The 17,514-nt window shown below is 35.1% G+C and overlaps 1 protein-coding gene across 3 annotated transcripts in view; it reads left to right on the forward strand.

The window, feature by feature from the left end:
• Positions 1-17,514, forward strand: part of LOC149807094 (DGAT1/2-independent enzyme synthesizing storage lipids-like) — a 43,895-nt gene that overhangs the window by 16,529 nt on the left and 9,852 nt on the right. For all 3 annotated transcript variants that reach the window (XM_089961870.1, XM_089961878.1, XM_089961887.1), the window contains exons 4-7: positions 2,936-3,034; positions 5,575-5,669; positions 13,138-13,201; positions 13,724-13,799. In XM_089961870.1, coding sequence (XP_089817996.1) covers positions 2,936-3,034; positions 5,575-5,669; positions 13,138-13,201; positions 13,724-13,799 — 334 coding nt within the window. The remainder of the gene's footprint in view (positions 1-2,935; positions 3,035-5,574; positions 5,670-13,137; positions 13,202-13,723; positions 13,800-17,514) is intronic.

Raw genomic sequence — 17,514 nt, forward strand, 5'->3', positions numbered from 1 at the left:
ACTCCAAATAGCCATTCGTTATTGGCGGGAAGATCTTAGAGCGGGAAATTCTAAGTACAGAAAGCTTCAAAGGTCAGTAGATATTTGTTTGGTCTTTGTGGAATGCGACTGCATTTTAATTGTAGGTCGTATGTATACTTTATTAGTACTAGAATCGTAGTACGAAGAATTACTTTGTTTTGTTAATATGTTTGCATATTTTGAAGAAATGAGTTGATATTTGTAAAGAATTATATAGCTTGCCAGCCGTCGTAAGAGTTAATATTGTAATTTACTATGTGGGTATTTTATAGTAGACTAACACATATGTTCATATGATTATAGATTTTGCCATTGTTGAATATTTGTAATGTACAGACATGCGTCTGATTTTGTCAGATTGTAGTACGATGAGGTTAAATATATATGTGTATATACTGACGTGACGCAATGTATTGATGTCTGTATAACAATTCGCTGATACTGTGTTATTACGCCATTGTTTACCCTGCAAGAAGTGTGTGGGAATTTCGATGTGTATGCATGCGTGGCCGAAACAGTGACAGCTATCTGATGGTTAATTGTCGTTATAGTGTGAGGTGAGGTTCGATAAAACATTTGTTAACGCCTTGTGGTTTTTCACAGGAAGCTTTGAGGGACAGACCAGTTAAAGTTTGGTCCCGTTGTCTCGGATAGAGAGACGGAGGAAAGGAGGGAAGAAGAGGGAGAAGTTGAAGTCTGGGAGCGGAATTGGAGGAGGAGATAATAGAGAGGAAAAGGAGAAGTTGAAGTCTGGAGCGAAGCTGGAGGAGATAGTAGAGAGGAAACAGGGACAAAGAAGGAGTTAGAGGAACGGAAAGAAGGAAGGAATCAGCGGGAAAAAATAGATGAGTAGATGCAAGGACAGGGGGAAAATCGAACTCACACTGTAAATCACGGGATGAATTAGGCTGTCACTTGGTCGAGGGAAAGACGAGTGATTCGAAGTTATCGTTTTTAAATTATCACATTTATTAAATTGTTATTGATTGAATTTCATCTTCTTGTTCTCTGTAATTTAACCGTCGGCATTGCTGACTGGGAGCTCAGAGCTGTAAATCTACATCATCACTAATTTATCTTCCTAACCTAACGAGCCAGGGTGGAACTTTCAATTTAATTTAATTAAATTATATTGGGAGAACCCCACCCCAATACGACAGAACGTCACATAATAGTTTTCCAGATGTTTTTATCAGTATGCTTTTCAGGGAATAATTGGTGATAATGTGATCCTGCCCTTCTGGATGTGTGTTGTCGTTGTTTAGACCACACGGGGCCCCCTGGATGTGTGTGATATTGCACAACTTCCATTATGCTGTTCAAGCTACAGATTTCAAACCTTGGACATAATTGGTGGTAGCTTTGGATTTGCATAAGTTTAAAAATTTGACGCAGCCCCTGGGGGCAGGCATAATGGGTGGAGGTTGTTTCACATAAATTTAAAATTACGAGACTAACTGATCCAAGAGAAAACACATCATTGAATTTGACCTGGGGGTATACAGTTGTGAATCGTTGAATTTAAAAATATTGAGATGCCCATCCTGTAATTACATGTCCCTTCTTAGGCATAAAAAGGATCTAATACTAGGGGCATTGTCGAGTGGTGAGGAGGGAGGGAGCACAAAATAGGTGCAAGAGAAATGTGTTTCGCAAAAATTTTACTTTATGATACTATTAAGTTTATGGACAGAAGGTCCAATTATGTTAGAATTTGAAAAGTAGCAGCAAAGACATTGTATTTTGATCCTTTCGATGATGCTGCTTAAATACAGGATTTAACAGTTCATCATTAGCCAGAGTGGTTTGCTATGATGTAAAAGCAGTTGACAAATATTTGGGGGGAAAATGTTGGTTAAGCACTAATTTGCAGGATTAACTTGTATAGGAATATTGCGAACTATTATTTTGTTGAAAGCAGTTTAATGGCATCAGTTTAGCTAGAACTTATTTGAAATCAGATAACTACATTATTCAAAAAATAAGTTTTTGTATTAAATTCTAACCCACTTTGTGTACCGTATATCATGGGGTAACTGAAGGGAGTGATGTGATAGTAGGAAGGAAATAATAGTGAGATAAGTATAGGTGTTCCCCTTTGCAACAGGTCATTAGATACCAGCTACCATGTGTATCAAACAGTACTTTCAAAATCACCAACTGTTTATCTGTTCAACTTCGTAGAAGTAAGTCTCCTTCCACTTCAGATCCTTTAAAACAAGTTATCGTTTTCTTGTTCTTCAATCTGTCCCAGAAGTTTTATTAGTTGGTAGGGAGATTGGAAAGGGGGGGGGGGCTGTCACATGACTTCCAAGTATCACTACACTAATTGAGCCAATTTGCCGTTTGTTGCATTCTATTGTAGTCTCTAAGAAAATCTTTAATTATCTCAGATTTTTCCTGCTAATCAGTGAAGAATAAAACTAGCTTTCATTGGGACCTAAACAGAAAATACAATGCTTATTGGGTTAGCCTCTTGACCTTTGAGTAGCATGACGAAGGAAGCTGGTGTGATTTTGGTTGGTTCCTGAATGTACACCATGCTAAAAGTCCCTGTCATTTTATTAAAATGCAATTACTGGCATTAACAAACAATGATGCCGATTTTTTTTATATGTTTTGTCAAAGTTATTACTTAACATAAGTAAGATAGTCTTTTTGCACTTGTAACTAATGTACTGAATATCAGAAACAGTGTAGAAAAAAGGAAATAAAGAAAGACCTTACATGGTGTAGTGATGCCTTTTGAAACAGTTTTAAACATCTGACACTGGTAATATTGATATAAGGTTCCCCAGAATCAGTGAATCGTGGGAAACGATTACAGAAATTCTGATAAGAAATAATTTGCTTAATATGGCCATAGAATATCTTTGTGATTATGAGCAGTTATGACAGAATATATGTTTTCCAGGATGGAAGTTATTGATGGATGTATTTAGAGTGACACCAGGGACTGTACATTCCTGTATAGATGTAATAAACAGAGGACACCTCTTAGGAATAGCTCCAGGTATAAAAAGGTCAAATATTCTTCTTAATATAATCATGAAATAATAAATTCTCATTTTATCTTTTACCATTTGTGATAGTAAAGAAGCTCATTGTTTGTTTTATTACATCATTCCCTTCATTTGATAACTCTTTTAAAAAATTATTCAAAAAGTTTGAAAATGAGTGTTCAGTACCATATTTCTCACAAAAATAATAGCCTAGTAAATGGTGTAATTATAATCTCCTTTTTTTCTATCATGGAGTTCTGCCCTTTTCTTGAGGTTGAACTGACTATTTACAAACATTTCCCATTGCTTTTTATGCTTGTAATTCATATGCTTCATTAATTAAAACAAATATTTTTGTACATATTTAATTGGGGCCCAGAGTGGCCGAGTGGTTTAAAATGCTTTCAGTTACGGATCACTGCCATCTCACCTGTCTGTGTGGGTTTGAGTCTCGGATTCGGCTAATGTGGGTATGTGAGAAAGCTTGCCAGTACCTTCTCGTGGATTGGTGGTTCTTTCCGGGGTTTTCCCAGGTTCTTCCTCCACCATTGATACTGGCCACTATGTATAGCCTATTGTGTGCTAAAAAATGGCGTTAAACCCTACAACAACTACAACAAATATATTTAATTTTTAGATGAGTTGATTGTCTAATTTTTCTTCATATATTGATTGAAATTTTGTCATTTAATAATTTTAAAACAAAAAAAAAACCAGTTTGTTTTAATAGTATTTTTGAAGTCTTTTAGACTGAATGATGACCTATTTGGAACTTTATCATACTGATATAAAGGTTGAGTTTGCTTTTTTACAGTTATATACATTTACTGATCTGAAAAGAGTTCATTATCAGAGTGCATATTTAATGTATAGTTATTTATTTTATATCTCATAATGAGAGTGAAATATTTCAGTAGGAGAAAAATTATGTCACCTCAGTTGCAATACCACTTTCATCACCAGTGGTGATGTCACTTTTGGAGACCACTCCAGTGGGCTAGTGGTTAGAGCATCCGCCTTGGATGTAGGAGGTCGTAGGTTCAAACCCTGGACTAGTCATACTAAAGACTTATCAAAATGGCACTAACAGCTGCCTCACTAGCTGCTAACCATTTAGAGGTTAGTGTTAGGATTGGTAGGCCTTGTGTCAGTTTAATGCGACTGGGTGGAACATGATGCTACATGTCTGCATCATAATTGCCCCAGTGCTAGACATCACTGCAGACATAGTAGCAATATTACTGAATTTTTTTAAAGCTATTTTAAAAATCCAAATCTTTCACACACACAGACAATTTTGGAACTCTTCTTTTTCCATTTAGGAAGTGTATTGGCCCTGTGTATGTTACTCAAACCTGTATTAATTTATTTGGTACCATTTCATTTTTCTTCTGCTCCTTCTCTTGATCTTTCTCCCTCCCTCCCTCCCTTCCTCCCTTTCTCTTTCTTTTTTTCTTATCATGCTGAAGAGATTTTGAAATGTGTCAAGATAGTTGACTGTCTTGTGTAAGTCATTGATGGAGCACCATTAAGAAATGACTAAAAATGAACTCCAAACAGCAGAAAGGAAGGTTTCATATATTACATTTTTTATGATTAATTTTTAACAAGGATCAAGCAAATTGTTAGTGTCTAAACTTGTATGACCTTTTGTTACACTATCCTGAGTCACCCCCCACCCCCCAAAGTATGGGATACCTGTCAAACTCTATGTAAAACATTTGACATTTTTTTTTAAACTCTGGTTTAAGCATCGTCATGACATTGTTTAAATAGTGATTTTAACTCTTGTCCTGTTCGTTACCATATTTGAAAATGGAGAAATTTGCATTGTTGAGAAAAGATTGCAAACGGAAATTAAGTGACGATCAAAATTCGGATGCAGCATCTGTTACCATACTAGGCTGCAAGCTTACCAGAGCCACACGAAAATTCACCTTTAAGTGAAGAAACCGTAAGAAACCAAGTCTTTACAAGTAAACACCCAATCATTAAAATATTTTGTTTATTGATATGACTGCACTGTGATGTTTTTATGAACCTCCCCAGCAATGTTCACTGCATGAAAAATCAAGAAATGTATTAACAAAATAAAAATCTCTTATTTTTGAATGAAAATGGTCAAAATGCACAATTTGAAGCATATATGTACACAAGGTGAACTTGAAAAAAGTCAGTCCTCAAATTATTGTAAAATTTTGCAACTTTTTTTAATAATGAAGCCATTATTTGCATAGGCACCAAATAGAGAAGAAAATTCATGCAAATCAACATTTTTGCTTTAACAAGATTATAATTTAAAGAAAATCTCTTGTTTTTTTAGTAGAGACAAGGAACTGTTTTACTAGTGAAGTAAAAACATTTTTCTGGTCATAAATTGCTTGGCATAACCACCCGTGATGATACAATTGCTTGGTATAACCACTTGTGATAATACAATGTTTCCATTTCACTAGTAAAATATTTCCTGATATGTACAAAAATCTATCCTATATATAATTTCAAATACTTGTGTCAATTAATAAAAGTTGTAATTCTTTAATCTTTCTAGGTGGAGTAAGAGAAGCATTATTTGGTGATGAAACCTATCCAATAATATGGGGCAGAAGAACAGGTTTTGCCAAAGTTGCTGTACAGACTAATGCGGTAAGACCTGATGTGGCAAGACCTTGTACACAAGATTTATCATAAAGAACATTGCAGTCAGACCCACTTATCTTGAACTTGGTTATCTTGAGAACCCATCTATGTTGTGCATTTTGGTCCCTTCCCGAAAAAATCCTTTGTTGTGCTAATTTTTCCCTGTCTATCTCAACCCCTGGTAAGTCGATAACCCTGTTATGTCTGGCATAAATTTTGGTCTGAAGTAATTTGTGAACCTGCTTAATTTAATGAAATTCGAATTTTATTGTCCATTTCAGAGAAATTTTACTTGAAATGATCTGGCTTTTCCACTACTACTGGTACCTATTACTGGCAAGGATGGAAAAAGTCGTTACAAGACCAAATGTTACCAATACAAATGCTGCTTAACCAATCTCATCAATGCAGAGTTTATCACTTGCATAGAGTATGGAAAATTATGTTGTGAACAGTACTGTAGAGCAAGGAAATTGATTGATTGCATTTCTGACCTTGATAGGAGCTGCATTCATAATGGACATTATCATATGTCAATACCACAACAATTTAGTTCGTTCCACACAGCATAGAGAATTTGATGTTATCTGTAACTCAGAATTTTTTTAGGTCAGCATCATTAAATTTAGCTAAAAATACCTAATTTGTTTTACACAATATATTTAAAACAAATTAGGTACTTTTAGTTACTTGATGACGCTGACCTGAAAATTTACAGAGTTAAGATATGATAAAGATCGCAATGCTCTGTGGAACAACTACAGTGTAATCCCATTCCAATATCGTCATGGACAGTCACCAACTTAATCCGTACACAATTAACTTTGGTTCAGAGTTCACTTACAAAGTAAATAGTTAAAGTTGAAGTGTTTACATGCGTGGTGTGAGTGTTAGCCTTCACCCTCAGCCTGGCTAGATCACGTGACTTACAATGATCCATAAATAGAAACCTGCAAAATTCCAAACCAAGCTGTTTCTGCTACCCCAAACACATGGTTTTTTATTTGTTGTGAACAAGAATAAATAAAAGCACCAGTTGTATCTTTTTTTAAATCCATAGCGCCCATTATTTTTTTAAAAGAAGTTGTTGATCACTGTACAGTGATTACATATTCTTAAACAAAAACAGATGAAGCAGAAAGTGACTAATAGGTGAAACAGAGCAGTGCTTTTATTTGTACTGTTTTATCTTGAATCAAATATCAAAGCCTTGCAATCCATCAAAGAGATGAGCCAACTCTCGTTCTGGCACTGGGTTGCTGCCGACAGTCACTGTTCAAAGTCTGGAGGGATATGGGACTACAACTTTATGAATAGAATAAGTTGGCTTCTTACAGAATTTGATGTTGAGACAGTTAACTTTAAAAACTTTAAACACATTTTGCAGTTTATTGGTCTCATCTTTTTCTGGTACATAGGCAAATTTTATTGGTAAAACCCGGCACATGTGTAGTGAAACCTCTTATCAATCTGCAAAAGTGATTGATTTTCATGCACACTATTGATCAGTTACATTTTCTTCTAGTCACAAGTAGACACTAACAAAGTAAATAACATGTACATTATTTATGTGAAAATCCCAGGCTCACAGCCTGGAAGGGGAGGTGATTAAGGGAACTTGTAATAAAATGTGGGGATTGACCATGTTAGATCATGGAATTGCTGTATTTACCACATATGTTGGGACATGACAAAATAAAAAATAAAAATTTGCGTTCCAGAACTTAAGGTGAATTTTGTTAAAACCTACGTCATGTGTCCCAAGACTTAGGAAATGAAATAAATTGTGTTCAATTTGCACACACACACACACCCCAGCCGCAACCGGCCACATCACATGTTATAATAATAAAAAATATAAAAAAATTTATTTGATAATAAAATGAGAGAAACTAACCTTGTACTGTTAATCATTTATTCACTTTTTTGGTCAACATTAGCATTTTATTAAAGGAAAAATATATCCATGAACTCCATATAAGTAGCGCATACATCCATAGTGTTATCACTTTCGTCAGACAACACAACACATTGGTCATTGACGTGAATATTGAGAAACGAATCATGTTTGGTTGTCCTCAAAGGTTTTAATGTTACGAGAATGAAAACTGGATCCTGCAAAATCACATTCGAATGAGAGAGATAATGAGAGTGAGAATTATCAACGCATATTGCTCGAAAGTACCTGCCATTCATGCGTGACACGGTGTAAGATACAAAATAACCAAGAGTTTATTATATCCAGGGTAACAATATGACAATATCTTTCAAAAATCATTATTAGAAATACATTCACTTTGAGCACAAAGGACAATCTTTTTGATTCCATGGGTTACAAAAAGTATTATTAAAGCAAGTTAATGCTGTGTATAATATTTACACTGAAGAACTCTTAACCTGTTTGTGTCAATTATGACTACAGATGGCATATAAATGAAAGCCCAGGTGTTGAATAAACACACCTTGTAACAGCCATAAACTCATTGTTTGAACTTACCGGTAGGATATCAAATACCAAGGTTAATTTATTACAAAGCAAGCTGACCTCGGAAGCAGACTTTAGATTCCTTTTAGTGTGGGGATTTTTTTTAAACTTTACATATGCATACAAAGTTGACTGACATGGGGAATCCAACTTTGATTTCTTTCTACTGGTTTTCACTGGTATTTTGAAAATAAATAGAAACAATGGAACACTTTGAAACAGTAACTTATCACAGATTTACACAAGTGATTCCTCGCAGTCATTGTTGTCGCATACATAGCATATATAAAGGGGAATAAAGATAAAGCAAAATAAACCACATTATAGATCTCCGCCATTATGGAGAAGTTTGAAGTGCAATACTCGAGTAGTGACGAGGCCTAGCCTCGTGCATGGAAAGAAAATGTGTTGCCTAAAGCTTCACCTAAGAGACCTGTAGGTCGAGCAAAAAGACATGCTAGAGAGGAGTGTGATATAAAAGAAAATGAACCAGCTGCAAAAAGGCACAAAATTGGAGACCCTAGTCAGAAGAGATGATGCCTACAAAAATGTCAGGCAAGGGCATTACAAGCGTTTTACATTAAAGCAAAAAGAGGAACTTGTAAATTTCTCAAAATCACATGGAAATCGAGTAACAGCAAGACCTTTCAAAATCCCCAAATCTACCCTTGCAAATAGGTCAAAACTAGATTTTTCTCAGCAGCTGAATAATTGGGGATATTTAGCAAGGAGTGGGAGGCCAGTATCATATGGCAATGAGTTAGATGGAAAAATTGCAAAGTGGGTTCTCATCCAACGCAATCTGCAGATCACTGTTAGTGTGGACACTATATGTGCTTATGCCAAGGAATCTGTGTCAAGTGAACATCCAGAAATTGAGTTTCAAGCCAGTAGGAACTGGGCAACAGGTTTTTTAAAGCAAGACAACCTGATGCTTCGTTCATGGACAACGATGGCCCAGCATCTCCCAGAAGATTTGGAGAAGAGTAAAATTATTCCACGAGAAGAAGACTATTTTGAAGACAAGATGATAATTAACATGGATGAAACTCCTATGCTCTTTGATCTCATTCCCAGAAAAACTGTCAGAAAGAAAAGTGTTAAAAGTGAGAATTCGCATGACTGGTGTGGGTAAAAAGCATCTAACCTTAGTACTTGCAGTTTCTGCAGCAGGAGATGTGTTGCTGCAAATGATAATTTTTCGTGGTGTGAGGGAGCTAATAGATATTCAAGCACCAAAAGGATGGATCGTACATGTGCAGGAGAAGGGTTGGGTTGATGAGGAGGTGATGCTGCAGTGGATTAAAGAGATATATCTCAAGTACACAGGAAAGGAACTGTCTCTTTTAGTGATGGATTCATTCCAGGCGCATATTACAGATGCTGTAAAACTGGCTTTGAGAAGGGGTAACACAGTGCCTGCTGTTATTCCAGGTGGATGCACCTCCAAGCTACAGCCACTAAACGTCAGTGTAAATAAACCATTCAAGTCCGACATGAGGAAAAGCTGGACAAATTTTATTTATAAAGCAGCAGAGGGCCTTTCCAAGGAAAATGACAACACGTCTCATATTAAATGTGCAGATAAACAGTTTTGGACTGGATTGTGAAAGCAGTCAAATCGTTTCGGGACAAGCCAGATCTGATTCGAAAATTTTAAAGTTTGTGGTATTAATAATTTCTTGAATGTATGTGAAGACAATATCATAAGAGATACTGAATGTGATGGCAGCGACAGTGAAGAGGATGAATTTGAGCCTGAGGAGGTTGAGTGGGCAATTAAGAATGTAGACAGATTGAAGGATTTAAATTAAATGTATTAGCAGCATTCAAGTGTGTTCAGCAGTATTTAGATTGTGTCAGATATCAATGTTGTGTAAATAAAAGATGTTCGATTTTGGAATTAGTATGCTTATCAATCACTCTGTGCCGTCAATATCTACTGATATCTCTCTTTCTCTAACTGAATATATTTTTATGTAATTACAGTGAATATTTTATACTGTGCTCATCAATTGTTATTTTGCCAAAATAATCGTGTAACGATCACAAAATGCAAATAAACCTTGGCATTTAATTGAAAAAAAATGTCGTTGAAGCATAAATTAGAACAGAAAAAGTTGAACTCGTTCTCATATACACAAAAGATTCATTCTTACCTGAGCTCTTGTTCTTAGCAAATTTGCATCTAGGTAGAAAAGTGTAAACAAACAACACTCACAGCGTTTTAATTTTTAAAGTTTTCTTTAATAAAATTTACGTTTTTAATGCATTTTCTGACATGTAATTTTCGAATGATTTAAAAGGTGTCCCACAACTTACGACTAAAAAACCCCAATGTGTCCCAGAACATACAGTGCACAAAATAATTACTTTTAAAATAAATTTATGGTGTCCCATTAAATATGGTGTCCCAACATATAAGCATATACGGTAAATATGGTAGTGTTATTTTCTTTCATGAAATTCCACTTCTAAACAAAACAAGGCCATAGTTTTTTTTCATGAAATTCCACTTCTAAACAAAACAAGGTCATAGTTTTCTTTCATGAAATTCCACTTCTAAACAAAACAAGGCCATAGTTTTCTTTCATGAAATTCCACTTCTAAACAAAATAAGGCCATAGTTTTCTTTCATGAAATTCATCTGCATGATCAAACTGTAGCTTATAAAATTTTCAAAAAATTGCATCCAAAAAGCAATATATGTTAAAGATGAAAAGGACAATAAGCCTCTTATTATGTCTGACCATGCCATTTATTGTGCCTCATTTTATCAGATGCATCACTGTTGTCTAATCATACTAGTTATTTTGCCACGTTTTGTCAGATGTAAAGATAACTGCTTCGGTGACATAGTGGTTGGTGTGTCTGCCTCAGATGCGGGAGGTCGTGGGTTCAAACTCCAGCCAAGTCATACCAAAGACTTACAAAAATGGTACTAACAGCTGCCTTGCTTGGTGCTCAGTAATAAGAGGTTAGTGTTGGGATTGGTCGGCCTGGTGTCAGGGTAATGTGACTGGGTGGGACATCATGCTACATGTCTGCGTCATGATGCCCCAGTGATAGACATAAGTATAAACTGTCACACAGCAGGCATTGTAGCGATATGACTAACACCTTGTTAAAGCTACATTAAAAATCTAAATCAATCACTCACTCACTCGCTCACTCAGATGCAAAGATGTGTCTGTAATGCTAGTGATTTAGCTATGTTTTGTCAGATGCAAAGATGTGTCTTTAATACTAGTGATTTAGCTATGTTTTATAAGATGCAAAGATGTGTCTGTAATACTAGTGATTTAGCTATGTTTTATAAGATGCAAAGATGTGTCTGTAATACTAGTGATTTAGCTACGTTTTGTCAGATGCAAAGATGTGTCTGTAATACTAGTGATTTAGCTACGTTTTGTCAGATGCAAAGATGTGTCTGTAATACTAGTGATTTAGCTATGTTTTATAAGATGCAAAGATGTGTCTGTAATACTAGTGATTTAGCTACGTTTTGTCAGATGCAAAGATGTGTCTGTAATACTAGTGATTTAGATATGTTTTGTCAGATGCAAAGATGTGTCTGTAATACTAGTGATTTAGCTATGTTTTGTCAGATGCAAAGATGTGTCTATAATACCAGTGATTTAGCTATGTTTTGCAGGTGCATTGAGGTATCTCAACATAAAGGTGAAACTGTTTTTGACTTGTCTGGGAAGCATAGGTAGGACATGGGTACGACTTTTCCAATGGTATTGTCGTTATTGTTAATGTGGTTGTCAGTGTTAAGTTTTTGCATTGAACTAAGTTGCCCAGTTTGCATGTGATTTCATTACATTTGATGAATTTATTCATCAGCTGCTTATCAGGTAAAAGATCACAATCACCTACTTTTATTACTCCAGTGACTTTCCTGGGTATATAGAATATTCCTTTGCAGAATAGAAGAAACAAACATAGCATTCTGTGGAATTCTTCTTAAATATAGTTTCATTTTTTTAAATTAGAAATTGATTTACTTATATCAGTCAGCAAATATTATTGCAGTCTGATTATACTGAATCAGTTTTACATTATGACACCAGTTTGACTTAAGATTTACATAACACCAGTCTGACTTGAGACATGACTCCACCAGTCTGACTTATGATTTACATGATAACAGTTTGACTTAAGATTTACATGATGACAAGTCTGACTTGAGATTTACATGACATCACCAGTCTGACTTGAGACATGATTACACCAGTCTGACTTATGATTTACATGATGACACCAGTCTGACTTGAGGCATGACTACACCAGTCTGACTTATGATTTACATAACAGTTTGACTTAAGATTTACATGATGACAAGTCTGACTTGAGATTTACATGACAACACCAGTCTGACTTGAGACATGATTACACCAGTCTGACTTACGATTTACATGATGACACCAGTCTGACTTGAGACATGATTACACCAGTCTGACTTACGATTTACATAATGACAACAGCCTGACTTAAGATTTACATGATGACAAGTCTGACTTGAGATTTACATGACAACACCAGTCTGACTTGAGACATGATTACACCAGTCTGACTTATGATTTACATGATGACACCAGTCTGACTTGAGACATGATTACACCAGTCTGACTTATGATTTACATGATGACACCAGTCTGACTTGAGACATGATTACACCAGTCTGACTTATGATTTACATAATGACAACAGCCTGACTTAAGATTTACATGATGACACAAGTTTCATTTAAGATTTACATGATCGCACCAGTCTGATTTAAGATTTACATGATGGCACCAGTCTCACTTAAGATTTACATGATGATGCAGTATGACTAAAGATTTGTTTGATTACTTCAGTCTGACTTAAGATTTACATGATTACACCAGTCTGATTTAAGATTAACATGATGATGCAGCATGACTTAAGATTTATTTGATTACTTCAGTCTGACTTATGATTTACATGATGACACTTTTTCAGCCAGTGTATCCAGTATTTACTCAGAATGTGCGGGAAGCCTTCAGAACTCCAACCATTGGTAAAAGTTAGTACAATTTTTTTATTATGCTTTTAGACATATTTTCCTTCTAAGTTTTCTTTGATTGTTGAATATTTATTGGTAAAGGATGACTGCTTAGTAGAAACATGGATGTAAAGAACAGAAAAGTACTTTTGAAGTGAATTGGCATACCCATAGAGTTATAAAGGCTTTCCTAATTATGGACACAGCAGAGTGATTCTATGGTTCCTTATACAACTGTAAAACAAGTTGTACTGTATTTGTTAAAATGTAATGATAAAAATATATTCTATTTGATTCAAGAATATGCTTTGAATTTTATTGGTGCAGAAAGGAAATTGCAATTAAACTCTTGGGGATTTTCGTCTGGTACCCCACAATTAACTTTTCCCAGCATAACCAAAGACAAAGGGATGATTGTATCAGTCCTACCATTATGATTACATTTAAAAGACTTTACATGTATGTTATTTGTTTCTTTGATTAGGAGATACACTATGTAGAAGGCTTGAGATTTATTTCAAATTTTAATTTTTCTATTTTCAGGACTTTTAAGAAAATTGTATGAAAAGACAAGGCTTCCTATAATGCCAATATATGGCTTTTTCCCAGTAAAGCTCAGGTAAGACTGTAAAACAAGGATATTTTTCAAAAACACTTAGTCATGGTTTTGTTAATAATATAGAGAACTTTAAACAAAATGCATTACAGAGTAGGTACAATATACATACCAAGATAAAATCATCTAATTGTTCAATAGATTTTGTAATGTTCATAAAATGACTTTTTCAGTAAAATAGCACAGATTTTTAACAACCTCCAACCTACCCCCACCACATGCATGTATTGCGTATGGAGGATAAAGCTATTGCATTTTCCAACTATATATAATTGATCTTTGTAAATACTTTTACATTTTTGAATCATAGTCTCTAAGCATTTAAGGTACTTCTACCAAACTTTGTACAAATGTTTAGCAAGGTACTTCCACCAAACTTTGCACACATGGTTAGCAAGGTACTTCCACCAAACCTTGTACACATGTTTAGCAATATATTTCCACCAAACTTTGTACACATGTTTAGCAAGGTACTTTCACCAAACTTTGTACATGTGTTTAACAAGGTACTTCCACCAAACTTTGTACACATGTTTAGCAGGGTACTTTGTACACATGTTTAACTAAGATACTTCCACCAAACCTTGTACACATGTTTAGCAAGGTACTTCCACCAAACCTTGTACACATGTTTAGCAAGGTACTTCCACCAAAACTTTGTACTCATGTTTAGCAAGATACTTCCACCAAACCTTATATATGAGTTTAGCAAATCTTCATTAGAATTGTATGCTTTCAGTATTTTATTTTTATGTTTCTATGGAAACAGAGTTGCATAAATCATATATAAACTAAGGGTGTTTGGCCATATAATACTAGTGTAAGTAGTTGGCCTTATGGTGCCAATGTAAGTAGTATATAAATTAAGGGTGATGGACCATGAGCACTATCATAAATACTTTATAAATTAAGGGTGTTTTGCCATATGGTAATAGCATTAGTAGTATATAAATGAAGGGTGTTTGGGCATATGGTACTAGCATTATTAGTATAAAAAAAGGGTGTTTGGCAATATGGTACTTGCATTAGTAGTATATAAATAAAGTGTGTTTGACAATATGGTACTAGTGTAAGTAGTATATAAATTAAGGGTGTTTGGCCATATGGGACTTGCATTAGCAGTATATAAATTAAGTGTGTTTGACAATATGGTACTAGTGTAAGTAGTATATAAATTAAGGGTGTTTGGCCGTATGGTACTAGCATTAAAAGTCTATAAATGAAGGATGTTTGGCCATATGGTACTAGTGTAAGTAGTATATAAATGAAGTGTGTTTGGCCATATGGTACTAGCATTATTATTATATACATGAAGAGTGTTTGGCCATATGGTACTAACATTAGTAGTATATAAATGAAGGGTGTTTGGCCATATGGTACTAGTGTAAGTAGTATATAAATGAAGTGTGTTTGGCCATATGGTACTAGCATTATTATTATATACATGAAGAGTGTTTGGCCATATGGTACTAACATTAGTAGTATATAAATGAAGGGTGTTTGGCCATATGGTACTAGTGTAAGTAGTATATAAATTAAGGGTGTTTGGCCATATGGTACTAGCATTATTAGTATATAAATGAAGGGTGTTTGGCCATATGGTACTAGTGTAAGTAGTATATAAATTAAGGGTGTTTGGCCATATGGTACTAGCATTATTAGTATATAAATGAAGGGTGTTTGGCCATGTGGTACCAGCATTAGAAGTGTATTAATGAAGGGTGTTTGGCCATATGGTACTAGTGTAAGTAGTATATAAATGAAGGATACTGGACCATATTCATTAAGGGCGGGTATTGGATTAAAAAATCAAATTGCAATATATTACAGTATTAAGCAAAATATTGCAATATTATTGCAATATATTTCTTTAAGAAAAAATTACATATTACTGTTAATTTATTGAAATAAAATGAATGCAAACTGCAAAAAATTACTTAAAATTATTTAGACAATTAATACAGAAAATGAATAAAATGCAGTAGTTGCAATCTAACACAGAAATAAAGAGTTATAATTTAAGTCATTTGTCTGAATGATTCACAGTTTGTTGTTTACTTTTCAATAAACATAAAATGCATAATACTGTAGATTGGTCTCTTTATTGCCACTTTACCCAGTGTAGTTCAAACTGAACTGCCTTGAAAATCCCGTGATAAAACTTACTTCATATTATTTTTAAGAAGAGCATCAACCTGATTTGATTTTAAGACTGAACTTTATACATTTACTATTAGCTCCAGCAACGAAAAACACCCTCTCAGAAGGAACACTTGTTGCTGGGATACACAATAAGGATTTAGCAAACTTAGCTAATCTAGGAAATTTCTGCTCATGATTTTTCCACCACTGAAGAGGATTTGAATTCAAGGGAATCTACAGAAACACTCTATAGTTCTTAAAGCTCTTCTTCTAGTTCTTCCATTTGTGTTATTGAAGTCTCAACACCAGTTATGTAGACATCACCAAGAAGTTCTTGCATGCCAGACAACAACAGGTACCTTTATCTGTCATATCAGTCTGACCAATGTCTGACTTGAGCTTCTTGCAAACTAGTTGAGCATCCTTAGCAGCAGAATTGGCAGACACATAACTGCTTGGTTAGCTGTGGTAAAGATGGCAATTCTGACTGCCCACTATCACCCACAGGTGAGTGATCAGTGTCCTGTTCAACGTTAACTCTAACAATGATTTCTGATGCATTTTGCGGCAATAATGATAGTTTCTTCTTGACGAGTGTATCTATCCTGAAGATCATCAACCAGTCCTTTTCATCTGAGCTATTACTAGAGAGTCATCATCACTGTTTTGGAAAATGATGTCAAGAAGTTTGCATTGAAGAGCCATGATAACAGAAATGGTTGGTACTGACTCAGCAGAAAGAGTGGTTGTCACCACTTATTACTAGAGAGTCATCATCACTGTTTTGGAAAATGATGTCAAGAAGTTTGCATTGAAGAGCCATGATAACAGAAATGGTTGGTACTGACTCAGCAGAAAGAGTGGTTGTCACCACTTTAAGAGGTTTTAGATAAACCATTACCTCATCTGCCAGGCAAATGTCATCATCTGACAATGTGTTCAGATCTTTCTCTTTTATTTTAGCAAGATCTTTGGATCTCAAAACAGCAATTACTGCACACTGCATTTTAAGAAACCTTGAAATAATGTCATAAGTACTGTCCCATCCAGTGGGCACATCAGCTTTAAGCTTATGATCCGGTAAACCCAGCAATTCAGCCTGGTTTCTCAGTTTAGCTGCTGCAGTTGTACTTCGGTGGAAGAATCCAACTATTCGACGAATCCTGCTGAAGAGAATTACAATGCATCTGATTTTGAGACACTTTTATGCAGCTAAATTAATTGTATGTGCATAACACTTGATGTGAAAGTTGCATCCTAAAAGAGTCCCTGCCTTGTCCATGTTTGATGCATTATCTGATACAATAGGTGGTATGGGGATAGACTGTATTTCCCATTCTTTGAGGGCCTCATGAATCACAGCAGCTATATTATCACCTGTGTGCCCTTCATACATGGGCCGAGTTTGAAGAACATAGTTTATAGGCTTCCAGTATTTATCAATGTGAGTTGACATGATTGTCAGATATGATTCAGTTGACCTTAACGTCCAACTATCTGTTAATGCAACCTTCTCAGCATTTTGTAGGTCATCTGTTACTCGTGCCTTGACTTGAGCATTTTGTATAAATGATCA

This window comes from Sinohyriopsis cumingii, chromosome 1 (genome assembly GCF_028554795.1).
Source record: "Sinohyriopsis cumingii isolate HCF-2022 chromosome 1, ASM2855479v2, whole genome shotgun sequence".
NCBI lineage: Eukaryota > Metazoa > Mollusca > Bivalvia > Unionida > Unionidae > Sinohyriopsis > Sinohyriopsis cumingii.